The 24345-nt window shown below is 40.3% G+C and overlaps 2 protein-coding genes across 5 annotated transcripts; one reads left to right on the forward strand and one right to left on the reverse strand.

Annotated features, from left to right (window-relative positions):
- Positions 1–523: 523 nt before the first annotated feature.
- On the forward strand, positions 524–4030 carry pmvk (phosphomevalonate kinase). The gene is made up of 5 exons (XM_053651228.1): positions 524–679; positions 997–1060; positions 1136–1288; positions 2140–2269; positions 3234–4030. The coding sequence occupies exons 1-5, from the start codon at positions 591–593 to the stop codon at positions 3413–3415; spliced, it is 618 nt and encodes a 205-aa protein (XP_053507203.1). The 5' UTR covers positions 524–590; the 3' UTR covers positions 3416–4030.
- Positions 4031–5758: 1728 nt separating this feature from the next.
- On the reverse strand, positions 5759–22286 carry LOC128623985 (tropomyosin alpha-4 chain). Of its 4 annotated transcripts, none has more exons than XM_053651223.1 (8): positions 21548–22286; positions 18603–18736; positions 15577–15694; positions 15425–15495; positions 13802–13877; positions 11892–11954; positions 10716–10785; positions 5759–6985 (listed from the first exon to the last, which is right to left on the reverse strand). In XM_053651223.1, the coding sequence occupies exons 1-8, from the start codon at positions 21677–21679 to the stop codon at positions 6903–6905; spliced, it is 747 nt and encodes a 248-aa protein (XP_053507198.1). In that variant the 5' UTR covers positions 21680–22286; the 3' UTR covers positions 5759–6902. The 4 variants fall into 4 exon arrangements, with proteins under 4 accessions (XP_053507198.1, XP_053507199.1, XP_053507200.1 ...); XM_053651224.1 differs by lacking the exon at positions 13802–13877 and adding an exon at positions 14674–14749; XM_053651225.1 differs by lacking the exon at positions 5759–6985 and adding an exon at positions 8811–10626.
- Between the last annotated feature and the right edge of the window lie 2059 nt (positions 22287–24345).

Below are 24345 nucleotides of genomic sequence, written 5' to 3' on the forward strand. Positions count from 1 at the left end.
CATAAAAGTTGTGTTCATTTGCGAAAATTATCTTGATGGACAAAACGTGTACGTATTGTAAACTTTTGCGATAACCCAAAAACCTATGGGGAAAATCCTGTTGGGTTTTTGTCGAGGGGGAAGCAGTGTGATGCTAACTTCGTTACAAAATGACGTCATCCCTGTCCCACTCTATAGGCTGCTGATGCGAATGGCGTGAAGCTCATCCGATTACCGTAAAGCTTCAAATACACTCGCCTAAAAACCATTACAGACTTGTCTATTAAAAATACATATTTTACTTAAACATACATGCTGTATATAGAAATCACGCTGCACAGTTTGAGTAACTAAGACCGTCATTTGATCAGTTCTAGCGCCGTTTTACAAAAACACGTGATGACAAATGTACATTTTTTCGAGCTCATGTATGGTGTATGTTACGGTTAACAGAACGGAAGGTTAAACCATTCCGCGTCAAAAAGCCTTTTAACCAATCACATCACGGACTAGGGAAAGGGGGCGTGGTTCTATAGAGAGCGCGGAAGTGTGCGTGCAGAAACAGATGGAAGGTTTCTGAATGGATTGAAAGCGCGGAAGTTTTATATACAATGACAGCTTCAGAGCCTAAACTTATTTTGTTATTCAGCGGAAAACGGAAGTCTGGCAAGGACTACGTGACAGATTTAATACAAAAAAGGTGATTTTTTTTTTTTAAATCAATGCTAATGGCGTAACCTGTGTTTGGGTGGTTGGTGTCACATGTTTCAGCTCCGACAATGTTTAAAGGTGCAATAGGCAACTTATTTTCGTTCCTACCAGTACAAATAACCTGGATAAATATGTAGGACGTGGTGAGAAATAATGGTTTAATCTATGGCTGTAGCACGAGTGCATTACGTGGCTGAGAAAACCCGTATGGAAAACTGTCTTCCGGTCCGGCATGCTGCAATTTCCTTCTCGATCAATAAAAGTTTTATCTATCTATGGTTGTTAAAGATGTATGTACGTGTGCAGGTTGAGTCCAGAGCTGTGCTGCATCCTCCGGCTTTCTGCTCCACTTAAAGAGCGATATGCACAGGTATAAATCAGCTCTTACAACACAAATATCAGATCACTTTAAATACAAACTGATTCAAAATCTATACATCATTAGGAGCACGGGCTGGACTACGAGCAGCTATTGGGAGCAGGGCAGTATAAGGAGCAGCACCGGGCGGAGATGATCCGCTGGGGGGAGAGCAAGAGGCACCTGGACCCAGGCTTCTTCTGCCGCATGGTGGTGTGCGGGGCCACTCAGCCCGTGTGGGTGAGTACTAGGGTTAGAGACGCTTTAACCCTGATCATCAGGACGATACTACGATTAAAAAATTTTTTTTTAAAAATCACCACACCCCTTCTGAAAAATCCACTTCATCTGATGAAGTACCAGCGGTCACAACACAGTAGCTGCTGAAACTGGTAGACCACCTTCTACTGCTGACTGAAAGGAATCACTTTCTACATCACCGATATTGTTTTTAAGAAAACAACAACAGTAAAGCAATTAGAAAATCTCAAATGTTTATCGAGTAATTAATAAGGAAGTGGGAAAATTACACCACCTGACAAAGATGATCTAGTCTAAGATGGTCTAATCAGCTCGACCGTGTTTTGGTAGTTGGTCAGCCCCTGCTGGTCAGATTTTTCAGTTCAGGCATGTTTAAAGGTGCGATAGGCAATTTATTTTAGTTCCTACTAGTACAAATAAGCTGGAATAATTTGACCCCATGTGCAGACTCAGGACGGAAACCTTTTCATACAAATGCAGCATCATAGTGGAAAAATGAGACCCCTAGTTTTGGACAAGGATTAGCTAGACATAGATAGATAAATACATCATACTAGGCAATCATTGAGTACGGGTAATCACACGGCTTCTTAATTTAGAATTACAAAAAAAAAAAAAACACACGGATCAGATCACCCTGGATAATATGGGCCTAGTTTGTTTAATTAAGCAGCACTCTTTTGTAATTTCTTCTTCGTGTCCTTCATGCTCCGTAAACCGGGATTACAGTTTGACCTTAACCTGATACACTGTAAGAAGCTATAGTCCTGTTGCATGATTGGATCAACTGCTTACTGCTCACCTGGCCTGGCCTGCCTTTCTCTCTCTAGATTGTGAGTGACTGCAGGCGCATGTCTGATTTGCAGTGGTTCTATAGTGAATATCCACAGCGGTGTGCGAGTGTCCGAGTGGAGGCCTCTGACCAAACCAGGGCTCAGAGGGGATGGAGATTCACTGCAGGTAGAAGCCGTTGCCGCTCATACAAACTGTGCAGGTATCTTGTATTCAGTTCAAACGGGAACATTTTTTTTTAACCCTTTGGAATGACCAATATTTCTGCAAGAATTACTCATACAAATGAGTCCTAATCCTTAACAAAGTCATAAACAGTTTGTAAAAGGCCACCTGATGTTCTACAGCGCTTCAGATGAGAGGTCTCTGCAAAAACATCTTTGGAAGAAATGCACAAGGCTATGTTTGGAAGGGGGGAGGGGAAGAAGAAAAAAAATGCAGCACTGCACACCAATACCCAGCTCTGAAGCATGGTGGAGGGTGCGTCATCCCAATACCCAGCTCTGAAGCATGGCGTAGGGTGTGTCATCCCAATTCCCAGCTCTGAAGCATGGCGTAGGGTGCGTCATCCCAATACCCAGCCCAACAAGGTGGAGGGTGGATAATACCAGTAATCAGCTCTAAAGCATGGTGGTGGGTGCATCATGGTTTGGAGACTGGACACCTTGCAGTCACAGAGAGAACAAAACTCAACCATATTTTTTTATATATTTTTTTTTAAAGTACAGGGATATTTCAGGATAATCTGTTTCACATGAAACTTACAGAAGATCCAACAAAACAATGACCAAAAACAAGTAAAAAGCTGAATGGTTCACAAAGAAGAAAGTTGGTTTTCAAGTGGCTAAATCAGTCTTCAAACTAATAAAGGAGGTTCTACAAGGACTGTGAATGATTAAAACATGGTGTTCAAAAATTACATGAAAAGGATCTTAGTCATGGCACCTTAGGCAAACTATTATTTATGTCTAACTCCTGTTTTGTAATTGTCTTGACTTGCTTATTATTTTTGTGAGGTCTCTTTAGATTTGGAAAGGCGATATACACCAAGTTGGCAGTTTATTAGCTACACCATGTCAGAATAGCTCACCTTGTTTGTAAACTGACAGATTGTCCACCTCTCGCTCCTCAGGAATAGACGATGCAGAGTCTGAATGTGGTCTGGATCAGGGAGTGGACTTCGACTGGACTATAAGGAACGAAGGAGACATCACTTTTCTCGATGGACAGCTCGAGGGACTGTTGTCATTAGCTAGGGAGAGGACACAGGAGCACCAATACACACAAGACAGTATAAAATCAAATGGACAATGAACAGGAGACTTACCTGTGGAACAAAAGTATTATGTAGACTTATTATCGTAGACCATGTTTACTTAAACGAAGGGGGCTGTTTTTGGATCGCCTCGAGAGTGACAGGTTTATAGTAAGATTTGCTCAATGTCATGTTGCTGTTTACCTTCGTGTTGCATTTGTGACTTATTGCATCATCTTTTCCTGAGGCATGCGATTAGAAATTGTCCAAGTCAAACATTTTGATGCACTCTCACAATTATCACCACTTGAATCCCAGTGAGTATTTTGATAGACTTTCATCAAGACATCATGTTTCTCATACATTTTTAAAGGTAAAGCTCATCAGCAAAAAGACCAGGAGTGCCTGAGTAAGTCCATTAAACCTGAACAGATTGAAATCAATTCTACCTCACATGGAAGTATTTTGGAGAACATTGCTAAACTAATAAATTAAAATGGATCACACTACAACTCTTGTTAAAATCTCGATTCATTTTCTAACAGCGGCTCTGACAGTACCGTATTCTGTCATTCAAATCTCTCAGGATGACTCCGCCCCCACCCGCAGGGTAAAAGTGCTCACTTGATGGTTTGATGTAAATAAAGATCATTTAAATTGTGTTATGGCATATATTTCACCAGCTCTCAACCTTGCTGAACATCACTTGGGAGATTTTGGAGTGATGTGTTAGGCAGCTCTTTAGACCAGGGGTGCCCAAACTTTTCCTGGGCAAGGCTCCCCAAATGGCATTAACATTTGACCGAGGCCCCCCTTTTGCGGCCCCAACTTTGAAAACCACAGCTCTAGACCACCGTCCTCAAAACACCAACTGAGGGAATTTTTTAAAAAAATTTTGGACTAACAAGTGTTCATCGCTCTGATACAGTTCCAGAGATTTGTAGAATCAAAGCAAAGACTCTTCTGGCATCCCAACACCTTATTAAAAGCACTGTGTGAATTATTTTTCCTTTAATTTGTCACTAGTCTGTAGGTCTAGAAAACCCCTCCAGGGCATGTGTTCGTGTCACGTAAACCAGATACATGAATAACCTTCAAATAGATTTTCAAAAGGATAAGTCAGGACGTAACTAACAGTCAAGTTCAAACAAATGTTCCTACGTTATGCAGCATATTATTAGGGATGATCATTTTATGCCAGAATCTACATCACAGACGTTGAATTCAAGCCTTATTGGCCAAACACCAGCTGCCTTGTTTCATGCCTGTGCTAGCTTGGAAAATAAAAATACTGAAACAGCCCATAGTACTGTAATTCTGCACATGGGCTCACATTTCACACACCTATCTGCTGCATCAGATGAAAATCAGAAACTTCAGGTGCTGGCTTACAGGTTCAGTGAATAACACTGAACCCGGAAATGCGTTGTAGAGACGTAGCAATATGTTGAAAGAGCACAGACAAGATTTCTGCTCTAAGGACGTGCAAGGACACAGCCTGGGCAAGTTCTTAAATCTTTAACATTATCAATTATATGGCCAAAGTATGTAGACACCTGACCATCACACCCATATGAGCTTGTTGAACATCCCATTCCCGATTTGGTCCCCCTGTCCTGCTATAAAAGTCTCCACTCTTCTAGGAAGGATTTCCACTAGATTTTGGAGCGTGGCTGTGGGGATGTGTCCATTCGAAATAAGAGCATTAGTCAAGTCAGATTCTGACGTTGGGGTGAGGAGGATTGGGGTGCAGTCGGCGTTCCAGTTCATCCCAAAGGTGTTAGGTGGGGTTGAGGGCAGGGCTCTGTGCAGGACACTCGAGTTATTCTACACAAACCTTGGCAGACCAAGTCGTGGAGCTCGCTTTGTGTACAGGGGCATTGTTATGCTGGAACAAGTTTGGGCCTTTTAGTTCCAGTGAAGGGAAACTGCAGTTTTACAGCATGCAAAGACATTCTATACGATTGTGTACTTCCAACTTTGTGGTAATAATTAGTGGAAGAATCACATGTGGCCGTGATGATCAGGTGACCATAAGTGTATATTTGCAATATTTGGAAAGCCAATACACAGTTTTATTTTTAAATGAATCTTCTCCATAAATGTCATCATTAGGCCCAAAATTTTGACTTCAAGTCAGTTAATATGGAGGCTATGGCTGTTCATGTTTAGGATGAACTAAACAGACCATACACATCATACCACCCATAAATTCTTAGTATCCGAGACCTCCTCAGACTATCTTTCCAAAAAGGCTTAACTTTTTTTTTTTAAGCTTTTAAAAAATAAATAAAAACTCCCAAACATGACTTTTCCCCTTTACTACATGGCTGAAAACAAACAATCCCAGAAAGTTCATTAAGTGTTATAGTACTTTATTTAAAAAAAAAAGAAAAAAAAAAAAAAGAAAAAAAAAATTTTTGATCTTGTGTAATTATTACAATGAAACACTGATAGCAAAATGTTTACATCTTGAACTTTTTGCAATTCCAGTTAAAAAGGTTCTTGGTGCTTTGAAGTATTTAATTCACTCTGCGAGTGTACACAGAACAGACAGTACGCTGAAGAGATGCTCAGATAATACCTTTAACTATTCACCCTTCTGCTCCCTCACCTTGATCGACCCCTTCACCTTGATTTTGGCAGTGGAAATGTGACGTCCCCGTCTCTCCGCCTCTAACTCGGTCGTGACCGTAAGAGGAAAAGACGAAGGCTGGTTTGACTACCTCTTCCCCCCCCCCCCACCTCAGACCAAACTCAAATCTGATGCCTAGTGTTTGGTGCTCTACACCTAAGCCTTAAAGAAATGGAAAGGCTGAATGAAAACCGTTTCGAGGTGGTCGTGTTTGTGTTTGCAGAACAACAAGAGGAAACAAATTCGACTGAAATGATTCAGCATAATTAGTAATGGGTCTTAACTCTTTTCTAAGCAAAATGCATGGCTAAGAGTGCCATATAAAATATAATAGGTCCTGCATGACATTGGCACAGTAAATACAAATATTTGTTATAATGAATAGTGCTCAAGTGTTAAAACGAATGGGGCAGAAAAGGGTTCAGCAATTACAAAGAGTCACGTGGGAAGAGTCATATTTTGCACTGCAACCTTTCCAATTCTTCATACTAGATTGTGTTAATATTGCACTGTGGGACTAATAAACCAACCAGAAAACAGAAATCTGAAAAAGAGAGCCATCTCATAACCTAATCGTACATAATTACAGAATGAATGTATCAAAATCGGGAATATTTCAACTCGCAGATATTGGCGCCTTATCATATGCAGTCTCATTTAAAGAAAAAGGGAGGTCGGGTGGGACTAGATACATGATAAAGAAATGAAGGGAAACCAGGCAAATACTGAGGGCTGAAGCTGGAATGTGAGGAATGATGCTAAAGTGCTACCTACACCAAAAAAAAAAAAAAAAAAAAAAGCGCAACTTGCCATTGTTCAGCCACCCAGCAATAATTCAAGCGAGTAAAGTGGGTAGAAGGTGGGGTGAGAAAGGGGACGGGGACGGGGGGGGGGGGGGGGGGTGCAGACTTTTAGAAGTTGTTGAGATCCTGCAGAGTGGCGTCCAGCGTGGCGTGGATCTTGAGGTTCTCCTCTTTAGCGGTGGCGAGCCTCTCTGCAAAACAATACGCAAGAGGGAGAGGTGTGAGAAAACCCATGACTCCTGAAAATCTCTGCTCTGTGACAATGTCTATTGCTAAAAGTGCCATACAAATAAAAATGAAATAAATAAAAGCTAGCTAATCCATGACCAAGTAAATACTCTAGTTTTACTACATTAAAGAAAAGAAAAACGTGTATGATCTTGTCAAGCTCAAAAAGATTAGTGAACTCTCCCTTTCTGTTGTGATTGAAACCTTGCTAAACCTGCTTTCCTAATGCCAACCATTAACGTGTAATTAGATCGTTTACAAATCCACTGGAACCTACAACCTCCCCCAGAGTTCGCAGATAAAGATCATAAAACCGCATACCTGCACCAAATATCTACTTTGAATAAACTGACGCGCGGGCAACACGGTTTTATAAAGAATTCTTTGATTCCCGAGTCGTTTACGTAAACCACGTCGTTAGAACTGGCTACACGTGAACTAGTAATGCTTCCGATTCACAATATTACACTCGCAACATTTACATTATAGTGCTTTCTGAGAAACCTCATGCTGCCCAACAGGTTTCCAATCTAGCCTTTCCCATTTTGACCTTTAGACATTCTTCACCAGTAGATGGCGAATCGTGGCTACATTCAAAAGTAGGCGTGCAAGTTATTCTTATCATATTGTATTGTTCAAGATGAGGCTCATGATTCTGTAAGTCTGAGTATCTAACTGTACATTCAACAGCCATATTATAGAAGTGACCTAATCAAGCCCACGTTCCCTCCTCTGGAAGAGTAGCTTCGTCGTGAATCAGGATAGGCTACAGGGGTTGAAATAAAACATGTATCCTAAGCACGATGTTAGGCGAGTTGCTAGCGTACTAGCATTAGCTCATACATAACCGCAAATCCTTAAGGAGTAATTAGTATCTCTGCTAAGTGGTGTCACCAAATGAGCAGTGGCCTGTAATGTTCGTGTTAGCTCAATTTAAGTAACCTCCAAATATGTGTAAGTCGGTGGAACTAGACACACACAAAAAAAAAAAAACCCACCCACAACAGTCTCTATTTCATTCATTCAGCATTTCTTGGCTGAACTAATGTAATAAATAAATAAATAAATAGATAGATAGATAGATAAATAAATATTGCAATGCATCATTAAAGACTATATTTATGAAACTGAAAATGGAGACCTAAAGCACATACTCTGGCAATGCTCATGTTTGCTAGATTGAAAAAAGTATTAAACTGAATTATTTTCCATTTTGAGCAACATTACACTTAGTCATGGCTTGCCTTTGCTACCAGGAGATGGAAAAAGATGAGATGCGGAGTGCTCGAAGGTGACCTAAAATCCCAAGCAAGTACAAACTTCTCCCACACACAGAGATAGAAAAAAAAAATGGGACACAAAGAATGAAAGAGACAAGACACGGAGAAAGAGAGGCAGGGAAAATGAAAGGCAGAGAGCACGAGAAAGAAAGAACGGAGGCAGAAATGGAAAAAAGAGGGCAGCCATAAAGAGAGAGAGAAATGGAAAGAAAGAAAGACAAGGAAAGAAAGAGGGCAGCCATACAGAAAGCATGTGAAGCAATGTGAAGAGTAAGAAAGAAGAGCCAGAAATATGAATCATAGAGAGAGAGAGAGAGAGAGAGAGAGAGAGAGAGAGAGAGAGAGAGAGAGAGAGAGAACACAGGCGAACTGAATACATGCCAGAACAGAAAGTGATGAAATCAGAGTGGATGGAGCGGTGACGGTGAGGAGGGAATGAACACAGAATCCTGGCCTCGACATAGTTCAGGAATGAGCTGCCAGCAAAACAACATGGAGAGTGGGAGGGAGAGAATGTGGGCGAGAGAGAGAGCTCGCAAGAGAGCAACTAAACTGGAACGCAACATTACAGTCAACGTGCACAGTTTCCTTGACATCTAAGCCATGTTTTGAAGGATTAAAGTTATTCAAGAAGCCACCAATTGTGATTATAAACATCTTATGAGCTTATCTGATAATACAAATCATCTTACTGAGTAAGCATCAGATGCTGTGCATTAAATAACATGCTACTCAAACACAGTAGATATTCAGCTGATTACCTTTCCTTTAAATTTAAGTATCAGAGCCCGTTAACAAGCTAAAAAGGTCTGTCTGGTTGTATTCATAGTTACCCACACAATTAAGATGCTGATTAACCGAATGTGCAGATTTTGTGTGTAAGAATAAATTCTACATAAAACGTACAGCGTTATGATAATGAAATTATTTTTACTGGAGTCATTATTGTGCAGTCTTACTACAAACACGGAAAACTGAAAGAAGTTGCACAGTAATGACAACCCACCCCCGCTCCACCCCCCACGCCACTCTGCACTCCAGATCAACACCATGCAGGAAACCACTCTTAGCATGCTGCTAATCCTGTTATTCTGCAGAGTGATCGAAAATACACACCAACCTCAACTAGATCTAAAGCACAGCTCTCACAGAGCTCAGCAGTGTGCAAAGAGCAAACAATAAGGTCGCGATGCAACAGCGGGGTGTGTAGGTGGGTAACTACAGGTCTATTTTCATCTGTTCTACTACCGGTATGTTCTCTGCGACTTCACCAGGGAGGAAAAGGAACTCGGACGAGCCAAGAATCATTATTAGTAACCAGTCATTAACCTACAGGGGTGCAAAAAAAAAAAAAAGACTAGCATAGCAACATGCCAAGACAGTTAGCAAGTTAAGTGCATCAGGGGAAACCAAAGATCAAAATGTGTGACCTCGTCTAAATAAAAAAAGTAGCAAAATGTAGCACATCATGTTCATGTCCTCGACAAAAAGCCAGCAAGTCCCTGGTACTCGCACATAAACATAGCATTCGAGTTTGACTTGCACCCTTTATTCTCTCTCAAAAGGTACTCGTTTATTTATTGATTCAGTAAGGCAGCAACAAATTGGGACTTGTTTAGAAATACTTGGTAGGAACGGTTACAAAAGACTATGGCTGCATCCGAATTTACAATGAGACGTGCAAATTTTTGTGCTTTTTGTTGAAAACTACTTGAATAATACGAAATTGTTTTGCATGTGATGTTTGTTGGTAATCGAGACCGTTTAGCTGTGCTCAAGTCCGACACAAATGAATCGATGAGATCTCTGGCTGAACACGCGATTTGATGACGTCACATGACACGTCTCGGCCCAAACCTGCGGAAAATTTTGACCCGCAAGCTCCACCGAATATTGCGGAGTTTGCTCGATTTTGCGTTAATTTCTGTGATCTTAAAATCGCGTAATCCTGGAGGGACAGACCATCACATCACCATGAAGCCTGTTAATGTTTAAATATAGCCTAGATGCCAAATGAAAACTTTTGCTAAAGTCAATAAGGAGTAGTTTTTCACCTTTCCGGTTGGTGAACCTACTTGTTCAGCAGGAAACTAGAAAAACAAAAAAACAAAAACTGAAAGCCCACACACAAAATCTGCTTGTTCACTTGTATGCACCATGAGAGGACCTTATCCTAAACATCTAGTGCAAGTCTCAGGCTTGAAGTCACATGCAGCGCTCACTCTATTGCACACACATGCTAAGTATTTACATGGAGGTCATGTCATTAAGAGCATGGTCCAGCTCTTCTGTAATGGCCTCGCGCTCAGTTTCTGTGCGTTCATCTGTGGGGGCGTACACACAGCGATCAGAAGAGGCACATGTAGGGTTTTGTGGAAAGCTATCTCGGGATGTAGTGACTTCAGCCGCCTACCTTCCAAATCGTCAATCGTCTTCTCGAGTTTGGTCACTGATCTTTCGGCGAACTCGGCGCGGGTCTCAGCCTGAGGAACAGCAAAGACGTGTCAGATTTACCAGGTTGACAAATTCGTTTCACAGCAGCACTTCAAAATGGAGGGGGGAAAAAATAAACAAACAAAATGTACAAAAGATCTCATCCAAATTATACAGCGAGGTTAATTAGTTCGGCACTGCAGCTACAGTCCTAATACAGCGAACAAGGCGGACACTAATACCTACCACTTCAGTATTGTGCACGCATGCTTCCTCTGAAAACACATTTCTTTAGTAATGTCACAAAGACCTGCTTTTGTGGTTTCTGACACTGACAAACACCACCACAAAAAAAAATGAAATAAAATAAAAGGATGTTGCTAAAAACGGTGCCAGAAGTTATGTCACAAGCTCTTCAGTGGAACTACTTCCCTATTTTGTTGCAAGAAAGCAAAGAAAAAAAGCCTTTGAAGCAAATCTGATTGACATGCAATTTGTAAAATGCTAAACTGGCAGGTTTTACTTTATTCATTAGCAACATTTAATTTGTAGCTCCTCTGCAATCTTAAGAAGCAAGCTTCAGACACCCCCTCAGTAGCAGTGAAGTAAAATTGTAATTTTACAGCATACAAAAACATCTTGTACAACAGTTTTGGGGAAGGACCACATATGGGTGTGACTGTCAGGTGTCCAAAAACTTTTGACCATTGGGGGGGGGGGGGGGGGGTGAGATTTTTTGGCTAATTTCTGATACCAAGAAGAGAATCCCCCAAGGGAGGGGACGGGGACGTGATGGCTTCTGCTTATGATGGGTAGAAACTTTGTTCCAGAATAGTTACCAGGTCATAGCAAAACAGACACAATCCAAATCGATTCTGTTTTCTAATCATATACCAGCTTTCAAAATGGCTGATGCACCCAAAGAAAATTTCCCCCTTTTCTCTTTTGATGGTAAACTGATTTTTACAATGTTAGTGGTTCAGATAAATGTAAAAGATAGATGTGTAAAAGATGTTTAAAAGTCAGGAAAAGCCGTAGTTTTCAGAAAAACTAATTTTACAATGTGAGGAATATTCACAAGATACCACAAATAATAAATATAGAAATAAATAAATAAGTGAAGGCATTCTAGTGAAGAACTGTGTTCGAGCCCCACCTCCTTCAGCTTATCCGTGAGAATCTTGATCTCTTCCTCGTACTTGTCCTCTTTCTGGGAATACTGCAAAGAACAAACAGTGGAGCAGCCAATCAGAGAACCACATTGTTCAAAACCAGATGCTTTATCAGACACACAGAGGCCTGGTGTGTTACACAGCAGCAAACCTTTGTCTTCTATTCGCAAGTTCACTCATTCAGCTGATTGATTCCAGACGCAGAACGTGTGGTCCTAAGCTACGGGCCGCGTTCACGACCAACCTGGCTTGAAATTTGTCTGGGGTATATTCAAACATCTTCGTTCAACGCTGTTCTCTAGTCAACTATGACAGTACCTGTTCTGTCTTCTGCTTTCCTCTGTCACTGGAGGAAGTTAGAGAAGCTAAGCTATTAATAAATGAGCTCCCTTGAGGTTGAGGAAGACTGCTGAAATGCAAAATAATCAGCCAGAGAACTCAAACTTTTGCAGATCTGCAGTTATCTAGAGTACAGATGTTCTCTATGGCAAAATGCCCTTGTCTTGACTGTAGCTGGTTTTAAAAAAAGAAAAGCCGCTGAACACAGTGTTTCTGTATAAACACTCTTCGAGGGTTAAATTACAAGCTGGACAACATTCGTGCAGATCTAAGTGACCGTTTTAAAGGCATTTCCACCCACCCTGCTCCTGGAGCTCCTCTATCTCGGCTGATGTACTCTAACAGTACATAATTCTGAAGAATACAACACGATTATTATTTTTTTATTTTTAGATCACTGATATGGTTACAGCTCTACAAGTTAAAACACATAGCCAGTTCCAGCTCAACCATGTAAAAACACTCCATGAAATATGAGTCAGACACAAACAGGCTCAAGAGTGTGCTTAAAAAATGATTCCAAAGTAGGTAAGCTATAGAAATTAACTTAGAGTAGGTTACATTATACATTCACATCTCTTGACTACATCGAGAGCATTTCTAACGGCGCTTATGCTATCCTCGGTGGTGGTTTCTATGACGACTTGCATTTCCTAAATATGGCCAGCAACAGATCGTGCACTGAAATTGTGAAATATTTGTCTGGTCTCATTGGCAAAACACTGAAGATTAGGACAGGATTGGCACATACACTACCAGTGAAAACGTAGACAGTTTTTCCACAGAATAATATTATAATAATAATAATAATAATAATAATAATTTCTTCAAAACTCGAGTAACAAATGGAACTATGAGAATTATGTTGTGCTAAAAAAAAAATCAAAATAATTTATTATTTTAGCATCTTCAAAGCCTTTTTGCCTAGAATTTACAGAAATGTATTCTCTGCATATTCTCATCGGATTTCTTGAGGAATTTCCCCGAGATACTTTTTAAACAGTATTAAAAGGAGTTCACACCTACGCTGGATTCTTATCGGCTGCTTTTCGGAATATTTCCCCGAGTTGTCCGTTTAAAAAAAATTTTTTTGGTAAATAAAATGTTAGTTTTCTAATGAAAGAATTTAATATGTTGGGCATGATTATATTTGTCTACAACACCGATTTCAAACATTTAATCATACACAAACATATCAGCCGAGTGTCCACAAACTTTTGGCCGGTAGTGTGCATGCTCATAGCTTGATATAATGGACAAAAAAAAGTTGCGGTTAATATAAGAAACAAAACAGAACTTGTGGCTTTACTACCAATCTACCCATGACTGTCAAAGCATGCATGAGAACAGTTCAGGAGGCCTGGAGCTAGTAGGACTAAGCAGCCATGGGTCTTTTGATAAGGCCGGGCTTGTATGCTGCCGATAAGCAAAATGAGGCCTTGCATCGTAATCTGGAATGGGTTTCCCCCCCAAAAGTTGTACTGTAGTATCTTAGAGCTTAGAACTGCTTATAATCCCACAAGCATGCAGAAATTCTCCATCCCTCCTTTCCTACCTTCTCAGTTTGGGCCTCCAAGGACTTTAAGGTATTGGTGACATTTCTCAGCTCCTCCTCCAATTCCGCACTTTTGCTGTAGTTTGTTTTTTATTTCACATTTTGGTGTTTGACAGAGAGAAAGGGAAAGGGGGGGGTGGGGGGGGGGCAGGCAGAAAGACATTGGAAAGATCAGGAGTCAGGATATGGAGGGGAAGAATCAAGAATTGAGAAGGTAATGGGGAAAGGGATCATGGGAAGAAACATGACAAAAAATGAGGAGGAAAAGGGAAGAAAGAAGTAGAAGGGAGGGGGCACAAAAAAGAAAGACAAATTTACAACAGGAAAAACACACAAGAGAGAAAAAAACAACACTATGGAGTGCTAGTGCATGATCTGGGTGTAATTGGTTCATCCCTGAACAGAAAGGAGCCTGGTTGGATTCTAGGTGAACTAAAAATAGTCGACTGTAACGCGGCGACCAAAAACTGGGAAAGTGGAAGTGATCATATGGAGTGAGTGGGGAAGGAAAAAAAAAAAAAAAAAATCAAAAGGCTGAACCACATTCGTGCAGTTAATCTCAAGCGTTAAACACACAGATCATTCACTTGGTCGAGAAAGGATGAAGGAAAGGAGAGCAGACGGGTGAACAGGAGGACGAGAGTAGCCGGGTCATACGAGGGGTGGGGATTTTCAAACACCTGTCTGAACCTCTCTAACCATCTATAGATGGGGGAATGAAAAGGTATATGGTGCACGGTCACCGAGCCATCAGTTCGACAAAAATACCAGTTCTGGGCAGCTCGGCATAAAGCATAAAGCCGAGGCCCACTTTCTCTCGTTCCCACGGGCCTATAAGAGGAACCCACTGGGAAACAGAACTGGGCCAGTACCTTGTCTTGAGCTGCCTGCAGACTCTTCAGCGTTTGGTCGTAATTCCTCAGCAGCTCCTCCAATCGGCGTCTATTGCTGTTTTTTTTTTTTAAGCAGTGGGTGGGGGAGGAAGAGGAAGTAGGAGGGGCAAGGCATGACAGGGCAGACCCAAAAGCACATGCAGGTAGGGATGGGTGTGTGGGAGTTTTCAGAACATGCACGCACCAGTCACACAGACAGGAAAAGGAGGAAGCACAGGTAATGTTGAGTCACGATACGTACGGCATTCCCACTTTTATGGTGTTCTGAATAACGTAAGCACTGTAAGTGCTGGATTTAAAATCTTTACCATTTAAATTATGCACTTATTTAAGCTTCAAAGATTTATTTATTTACTTTAAGAGACAGACATAAAGGTGGGGTTGCTCTTGATGTGCGCCGAAAACAACATGCAATTACAGTTTTTAAAAAAAGATTGTAGGTCTAAAAGGCACTGCATGACAGGACAGGATTCCTTTTAAAGCAGTTAAGTGATGGTGGGTGATGCAGATGTTAATTTGCAGGCTCGAGTGCCTAAAAGAGGAACTCTAAAATGTGACCTGCCAGCTTAAGCAAAGTCACCCATGTGTGCAGGGGGAAAATGTAAAAAATAGCTCTTCTATACATAAATGGGTGGGAGGATGGGTGTGTGTGAATTGGGCTATTGACCACTAGGAACTCCTGGTGTGCGCGTGTGTGTGTGTGTGTGAGATGACTGAAAGCCTGACTCACGCCTCAGCAACTTCTGCTCGCTCCTCTGTGCGCTCCAAATCACCCTCGATGATGACAAGCTTACGAGCCACCTGCAAACGCAAACACACACACATTTAGAGAAAGAAAAGAGGAGCAACTCAGGCCAGAAACTGTCTAGGGTAAAACGTCACCTCCTCGTATTTGCGGTCAGCTTCCTCCGCAATGTGCTTGGCCTCCTTCAGCTGGACCTCCTGCAGCTCCATCTTTTCCTCATCCTTCAGGGCCCTGTTCTCAATCACCTTCATGCCCCTGAGATGCATATGGGTACACACACAATAAACGTTTGAAGTGGTTGCCAGTTATGCCAATGACCAGCCGTTTCCAATTTTATCCAGCTTGTCCAAGAACCTAGACCAAGCGGCGTCACTGTAAATAGGCTAGTTTTCACGTAAATGTTTACATGCATACGAGTGTGTCTATATACCTTCACGTTTTACACCATCCTCGTTGAGGTTATGAAAACATCACGGTTTCACAGTATTAATCTGACATTTATAAAAACAACCTTGTAGTTAAAAAAAAAAAAAAAGTAAGGAAAATATATTAAGTCTCTTTGCACATTATATACAGTGTGTCCCATAAGTCAACATTAAAATATGTATATAAACCTTTTGATCTGAAGATGTATGATAAAAATTTTTTAAATATAATTGTACCAACATATTAATTTCTTTCATTAGAAAACTAACATTTTATTTGCAAAATTTTTTATTTTTAAAAACGGACGACTCTGTGCGAAAAATTCGGAAAAGCAGGCGATAAGTGTCCGGCGTAAGTGGGAATTCTTTTATTCCTGTTTATAAAGCATCTCAGGGAAATTCCTCAAGAAATCAGTTGAGAAAATGCCAAGAATACATTTCCGGAAATTCTAGGCAAAAAGGGCGTCTACTCTGAAGATGCCAAGATACTAAATTATTTTATTTATTCTGGATTTTTTAATCACAATATAATTCCTATAGTTCCATTTGTGTTACTCCAGAGTTTTGATGACTAGTATTGTTCTAAAATGCGGAAAAATAATAATAATAAAAAAATTAGAATGAGTGTGTCTAAACTTTTGACCGGAAGTGTATATATTTAATATTTTTACAGGCCATAATGTATCTAAATAAGGAAGAACGAATCCAGATAATTCTCCTCATGTGCACGGAGTAAAAAATGCTGGACATTAGGGCTGCACGATTACGGCCAAAATGATAATCACGATTATTTTGATCAATATTGAGATCATGATTATTTATCACTGATTATTCATTGATTTTAGGGATAACATTTTTATTGCACTTTCACATATAAATAAACAGACCGCTGCTTTCACCTCCATGTTGTGCTACATTCCTGCTAATGTACAAATCTTTGCATCAAATTAGACTGGTCCTTAAAGTGCATCATCTCATAGAAGCAAATTATAAATAAAATTGTACCCAAAATATAGGATAAGTAAAATAAAGTTAAAAAAACACCATCAACCAAATGAAAATATGCATCAAATTTATCAATATGTAACCAAATGAAAACAATTCAGGCGTATGCAGAAAAGGCAATAACAGTGTTAACAGGAGGCGAGACGTAGCCAAATCACACAATACAGAGGTGCAGGGACGATGTCATTTTGTACCGAAACCCGGAAGTTAGCATCACACCGGTTCCTTCAACAAAAACCCCATAGGATTTTCACCTAAGCTTTTGGATTATTGCAAAAAATAATCTCTGATCAACAAAAGTTTACAATACTATCACGTTTTGTCCATCAAGTTAATTTTCACAAATGAACAACTTTTCTGAAGTTTAAAGCCTAAATACAATCACCAGAAATAAACAGCTATCCGTATGCTATAAACTAACTACAGCACAGTCGCGCGACCTTATCACCAAGCTTGCAAACTGTTAGTGTCACGATTTCCCCTCGTGCTCTGAAACCCAAAGCGAAACTCGCAGTGCGAGCGCTAAAATGCTCTCTCGTTTCCGGGTTTTGGCATCAGAACATGACATTACCCCTGCGCCGCTCTATGGTGACTGGCTGCAAGTTTAGGAAGCGCTTGATTTTAAGACGTTTGGGGGGGTGGGGGGATGATTTTAATCGGTATATTGAAAGAGTCAGCGGTGAGGTAACTGTCCAATCATATGCCGTGACTAATCGTGAAATCAAACCTACTCCGCACTTCACACGCTGTAATATAGGATAATTCAAACATATGAATAATAAACGTGATTTCTTCTCCTCGAGTATCGAACTACAGCCCCACAGACCAGCCCTAGGGTGTGACTACCATCTTCGCCTAACGTTAAGATCAGGTACTTTAACACGATAACAAGTGGTACGCAAGCGGGCTTTCAGTTAATGCTTGCCTAGCAATACACAAACTGATTAGTGGTCAGAGATATTTAGCTAGCTAACTTGACCGCTAGCAGAATATCATTAACTGAAACACCTACATGCGATATTTATAATATAAATAGTTATGGGGAACAAAAGATGAGGAGCAGTCTGTTAACTTCCATGTTCATCTTCCTGCACTAAACAAACTAGTGTTGTGTCTCAAATTAAATATTTCTGAGTGTACTATTCCAGACCATCACGGAGTACTAATACTAAACTGGTTTTCCTATTACAGTCAGTGTCTGAAATTCTCTTTTTTCCTCAAAAAAACCCCCCAAAAACCTGGTTTAGGTCAACTAAGACCTTCAGTCAGATCCTGTTCTCACATCTTTGGTGTACTAATACATAATATGAGTTATATACATTCGCAATCAAAATTCTTCAACCCCCATTGCAAATCAGATTTACTGTCAATTTACAGGGCACAGACTTTCAACTTATCTGAAGTTAAATCTTTAGAATCTTGATTGCAATGCATCATTTCATGAATTTTATTCAGGCTAGGCTACACTGAACAATTAGGTCTGGATTTGGTCTAACTGAGAGGACTGGAAGAAATGTGACCCCTAGAGCTAGGTTTAAACCAGCTGCATTGCATAAGATTTGGCACCCAATGATGTGTTAAGAATGTGGAGCAGACCAGAACTGGAATAAGACTGAAATCACACATCATGTAACACGACAACACACTGTTGCTTGGATCATATAAAATATAACCATTGATCTCAATAATTCAGTGTTTAGGGCTTGGCTCATCCAGCTCTAGCACACACACACCTCTCACTCTCATCTGCAGCCTTCTCTGCCTCCTCCAGTTTCTGCAAAGCTGTGGTGAGTCTCTCCTGAGCTCGATCCAGCTCCTCTTCAACCAGCTGGATGCGCCTGTTCAGAGAAGCGACGTCCGCCTCGGCCTACGTACGAGCCAGAGACAAAGGAGAATGAGGGACGGAGACAGAGAGAGAGAGGAGAGAGAGAGAGAGACAGAGAGAGAGAACACGAATTTAACAAATCATCCGTGACACAGTTCAGCAGACACCCTAGCTTGACTGGTCTGTCACTCACACACACAAGCAGCTTTTGTTATAAGCTCATTGGTCCCAATTAGTGCACTCTGAATACCAATTTCACACCTGGCTGTGTTATTTCAATCAAAACAATCCAAATCTTAAGAAAATCTAGAGTGTGTAAAGAGAGGGAAGATGGAAACCAGATGGATGAGAATTGTTTGGTAGGGGGCGGAGAGACCCACGTGCACATACCCAGGGGTCCCCATAAGTAGGTCAAAATATGCACCCACAATAAGCAAAGTGCGAAATATGACAAACTAGCGATGGGAAAGCAAAACATCGCCGCCATGGCAACGCTGAGACAGCTTGCAAGGGAAATAAGCTTGCCAAGTCTGCTTAATTCAAACACTGTTGCCATGGACATATGAAAATGTACTGTCAGGACCAAAAAAAAATTAATAAAAATCCTAGACCTCTTAAAAAAAAATAAAATTCAACTCAGTTATAAGGGGTGGAGCTTCTACCATAAGCTCCTGCATGACACTTCACAGGTGAATTCATTCCGCTGGAGAAAAGGCATATTTTGCATTTCAAATTTGCAAAACCAGACAACGCTGCGGTAAAAATTGCTTCCTGTCTGGCGCCAGCCCAAAGGAGGGCCCATAATCAGTTGGCAAACTCACTTCCTGTGGCAGCTTAGCGTGACTCCACAGAGACTGGAAACCTCCTTCATCCTAGACTGACATTCCTGACAAAAGGTCAGACACAGAAGTCGCTATTAGAGTGACAACTCTGCACCACGACTTCTGAAAGAACTAGTCCAACTACTCTGTTTAGCCCCTGGGGTAATCCTGGTGAATAACACTGCACATCATTAACCACTCTGGCATCGGTGTCTTATTTTTCCCCTTTAACTTTCACCAGTTTCTTTGGAAACTCGTCTCTTACGACATTCAGATACCTAATATGGAAGTTTACCTAAAATTTGAGGATAAGTAAAGTATCCGCCTCTCACTCTATCTCTCCAATGTTAACATAATGCAATCTCTAATACGCAATACACATACTCTCATTCACAAAATAACAGTTTCAAAACGACTTCAACTAACCCCCAGTGCCGAGTCGGGAAAACCGAGAAACAGCCGCAAGATGCCATTTTCCATCACAGCCGAACCTAGTAATACCTTACTTATACTTAGAACTGTAAAACACGATGACGCATCATTGTAATAAAGTACAACATGAGAAATTTTCTACAATGTGCACAGGTAGCACACGTTAACCTTTATCATCCTGTGTGGACATTAAGTAAGGAATAAAACACTTAGAGCATGCCGTCATGGGAAAATAATCACTGATGCAGTGCTGTGATGCAAAGCGGAGTCACTCTTCCCACCCAGAAGTTGAATCTTTTCCAGTAACAGCATGCGAGTATTAGTCTTCCACCACCGCAATTTCCCAAGCATTGCTATTCTTAATTTATTAATTAATCGACACGTCATACTTTTTAAGCTGTTCAGTTCTTGTTATTTATTACATTAAAAAGTTAAAGAATCTCGCAGCTTGTCATGTTAATAGTTTCCAACCTAGTTGCGAATTTAACTCGCGGGAAAATATGGAGTATCGCATAAAACATCTGCGAAATAAAACACACTGTTTTCCATCCCATGTGTTCAACAGAACAAAACAGTCACCAGTGACTGAAACAGAAACTGGAACATCTCATTCTTTGCCATTTCTTTCCCCCCCCCCCCCTTCTTCTTACCTTTCTAAGCCAATTATCTGATCACGTGATTTGTTGAGACAATCCAACATGACTTTTTTTTTTTATTTTAAGCACATTAAGGAATTTATTCGGTAAATGTGTTTCGTCATAGATTACAAGCACATCGTACCAATTTATTTTTTTTAATTATCCGCCTCAATTGAGCACACGTGTTTTTCCGGCACGTTTGAGAGATTTTATTCGCATCTGCTGTTTCCATCCGGCGTTTTGTGCTTTTTTTTTTTTATGTATTATACATGTGCAATATCCCAAATTTCACATAAAAAGTATGTGAATGGAAACATGTCTACAGATTAGAAGTGCCAACCCCTCAGTCCTGAGGGTTTCCCCCACCACCATGTCTGAAAGCGCTGACACTGGACACTCCTTCCATAAATCTCTGCATACATAAAACCACCATCATCATGATGTCAAAGATTATACATTTATCACTGCTAGACAGAAATCAACAGTGCGACGATAGCAGAGAAGATACAAGGCGCCGGCCGGACTCGAGGTTCAAACCTTCTCCCTGGTTTAAAGAAGGTTCTGGTCATCACTTTCTCCTCTGCACAATCACATTAATGTATTAGAGCAAGAGCTTTAATCATAAACCTGTGGTTAGTATTACTGCCCTACCTTTACAGCTGCTGGTCTAGAGAATGAATCAACAACCAGTGAGACTAAAAGATTGAGTTCAGCACTATCTTTACACTCCCCCTTACCAAATATTCGCAACTTCCTTTGAGCAAGACTCTAAACTGTGAACTGCTCGGTTGTTTCCGGTTTCAACTGCCACACTGTACAAACCCCAGAAAATAACCCAGCTATACTATGAATTAAAGACAGTTGACATGAAGGACATATCAAGCATTAGTTTATAAGATGATGAAGGATACTTAAAAAAAAAATTTCTGCTGGTTTAATAAGAGATTTTGGTGTTCCTTTACCTGCTCCCTTGAGCGTTTTTCTTCTTCGACCTGTCTCTGCAGGACCTCGGCTCTCTCCTCGGCCTCATCCGCCTGTTGCTGCAGAACTTTAATCTTGCGCTTCACCGCTTCTACACTGTTCACTCCGGCCATTTTATAACTACACCCTTTCTCTCAAGACGCCGTTAAACACGCTGTTGAATTCGTAACGAGGCTGAAGCTGGACCAAGCGCGATTCAGGAGTTTTTAACCTACAAACCAGAGCCTTTAAAATCTGTGCGCGAGAGAAATCTATCTATAAACAGTCGACTTTGTTTTTTTTTTGTTTGTTTTTTATTTATTTTTTAATATATATATATTTTACACTAAGACTTATTTGCTTAACAAACACAAATGAGCGTTTTCAGGAAGAAAAATACAGAAAGTTACGAGATAAATATTTAGTTTAGTTTAGCTTAGCTTAAATGTTTCGGTTGTGCGAGCTAGCCGACGGCGCGAGCGAGCTAGCTTCCCCGGATGTTTGAATTTGAGGCGACGAACTGATTTTTCTTTCCCGTAAAAAAATATTTCGATTCTTTTCTTCTTCCTTCTGAAGGAAAATCCCACCGAGCTGTCCAAAGGTTGTATTTATATAAAATAATAAAACAGAACAGCAGGAAACAGAGGCTAAAGGCAAGATGTAGGGTGTTCCTTTTCTTTCCTTTCCTAGCTCGCGCACAACCTCCTTTCCTCTCTTCGCTCACTCATTAGCCCGCATTCAGCTTCCTCATATTAAAGCCACTTCCGCTTTACCCCGCCCTGTAAGCCGGAAGTGACGCTACATCGTTGTACGCTTATGTCATTAAAAGTCTTTCGTTTCTTTTTTTTTTAGGAAATAATGTCAACACTAAAACACTGAACTCGATATGTGAAGTAAAACGCTGGTATGTTTTTTTTTAAAACAAGATTCAAGAAAATGATTCGATATTCGTCATTAAATGTACTTGCAGCACGCGGTCACTAGATGGCGGTGCTCTTCAGTGAATTTGGCACCACGGACGGTATATAAAAGTGGACGTCGAAACAGGGATGTAAAAAAAACACCAGTGAAGCCGAAATGTCTTTGAGGCCTTCTAGTGGTTGGCCGCAATACCATTTTAACCATGTTAGTCAATGGGACATTTTAAATTCTCCACAGATTATTTTCGGGAATACTCTTCTGTCGTTTTCACAAGCTCACAAATTCAGTTGACCTTGATATCTCCCCCACCCCCAATATTTTTTCTTCTGATAAATCTATTGTATAGGAGTTATTTGATGATAAATTAATAAAGGGTGTGGATGTTGTTTAGTTTTTCCACGGGTTGCACTGAACATTTTAACAATAAAAACTGCCACAAAGCAGTTTTACAGAAATCCAGATGTACATTTAGACCCTTAATGAGCAAGCCAGAGGCAGCAAGTGATGAGGAAGAACTCCCTGAGATGACATGAGGAAGAATCCTTGACCTGGAACCAGGAACCGTCCTCTTTAGGGTGACAACAGATAGTGGGATTATAAATCGTGACACCAGATAGTTGGATTATAAATCATTGTGAATAAGTCGTGGGATGAGCACAGGACAGTCTTTATGATTAAAGCAGCATTTCTTAACTACAAATCTATGGTATCCGGGTGAGATCTGGGCAGAAATACTAGCACTTCTTATTTTAACGCAGTCCCTCATTTTATACACCCATACCATACACAACAGTGACATCATTGTTGTCATGTGCAGTGTAGTGGGACACAAGGAAGGAAGCATGCACTTTTCCCAAAAGGAAAGGAAAACCAGAGGACAACAATGTGAACGAATAAGAAAATGCTGAATCAGTGGATAGGAAAGGGATACAGAAAGGGTTAGGGTTCAAGTCATTCACTTTTGAGCTGCCTCAGTGTCGGAGATGGTGTTAAAAACTTTCTAACTTGTAGTTTTAATTTTAAGATTTGAATCAAATCCACTCTAGACGAAATCAGTAATAGCAATTTACACCGATCGTCCTGTTCAAAAGTTTACACCCCCTTGGCTCTTAATGTATCGTGTTGCCTTCTTGAGCATCAGGGAACGTTTGCACTTTTCATAATAGTTGTGTACGAGTCCCTCACTTGCCCTCAGTGTGAAAAGATCATCTGTTGGAAAGGGGTAAAAGATACAGAAGATGCTGGAAAAGCAAAGAATATGCAGGACCTGGAGGATTTTTCTGAAGAACAGTGGGCAGTTTAACTGCTCAGGACAAACAAGGGACTCATGAACATGAACTATCATAAAACATAAAAAACATTCGTGTAAATTCAGTTATTACTGTGTCTTGTGGACTATATGTAAACATCTGCTACCTGAAATAGCTTATTCTGGGCAGGACTAAATAAAAAAAAAATTAAATGCTATTTTTATCATCCCTCTTATTTACTTATTATTTTAAAATTATTAACATTTTGCAAGGTGTATGTAAAATTATGACCACAATTGTAAATGCCAAGTTATTTCCTGTTTTCATTACATTACACATAGTGGCTTATAAATAGTCGTTTCCTCACCAGTATCTTTTTTATCTTTATAAGTTAATAAGACAATATATATATATATATATATATATATATATATATATATATATATATATATATATATATATATATATAAACTCCTCTGTCCTGAAGATGATGGAAAACTTTATCAGCTTTACCTCTAACACTGGAGACTCCTTCCATAAATTTTAAATAAATGTCTCCTCAAAGGACTCGTCACTTGATAATAATAATAATAATAACAATAATAATAATAATAATAATCGATTTGTAC

The sequence above is a fragment of the Ictalurus furcatus genome, chromosome 20 (genome assembly GCF_023375685.1).
Source record: "Ictalurus furcatus strain D&B chromosome 20, Billie_1.0, whole genome shotgun sequence".
In the NCBI taxonomy this organism is placed as follows: Eukaryota; Metazoa; Chordata; class Actinopteri; order Siluriformes; family Ictaluridae; genus Ictalurus; species Ictalurus furcatus.

What these genes read in the sequence shown, in the direction of transcription:
- pmvk (XM_053651228.1), top strand. Translation starts at nt 591, where the DNA reads ATGACAGCTTCAGAGCCTAAACTTATTTTGTTATTCAGCGGAAAACGG. An exon ending in TTAAAGAGCGATATGCACAG is followed by an intron (nt 1,061 to 1,135) that starts GTATAAATCAGC and finishes ATACATCATTAG; the next exon opens with GAGCACGGGCTGGACTACGA. An exon ending in GGGCCACTCAGCCCGTGTGG is followed by an intron (nt 1,289 to 2,139) that starts GTGAGTACTAGG and finishes TTCTCTCTCTAG; the next exon opens with ATTGTGAGTGACTGCAGGCG.
- LOC128623985 (XM_053651223.1), bottom strand. Translation starts at nt 21,679, where the DNA reads ATGGCCGGAGTGAACAGTGTAGAAGCGGTGAAGCGCAAGATTAAAGTT. An exon ending in TGGAGGCCCAAACTGAGAAG is followed by an intron (nt 11,955 to 13,801) that starts GTAGGAAAGGAG and finishes TGTTCTTTGCAG; the next exon opens with TATTCCCAGAAAGAGGACAA. An exon ending in GACGATTGACGATTTGGAAG is followed by an intron (nt 6,986 to 10,715) that starts GTAGGCGGCTGA and finishes ATTGTTTTGCAG; the next exon opens with AGAGGCTCGCCACCGCTAAA.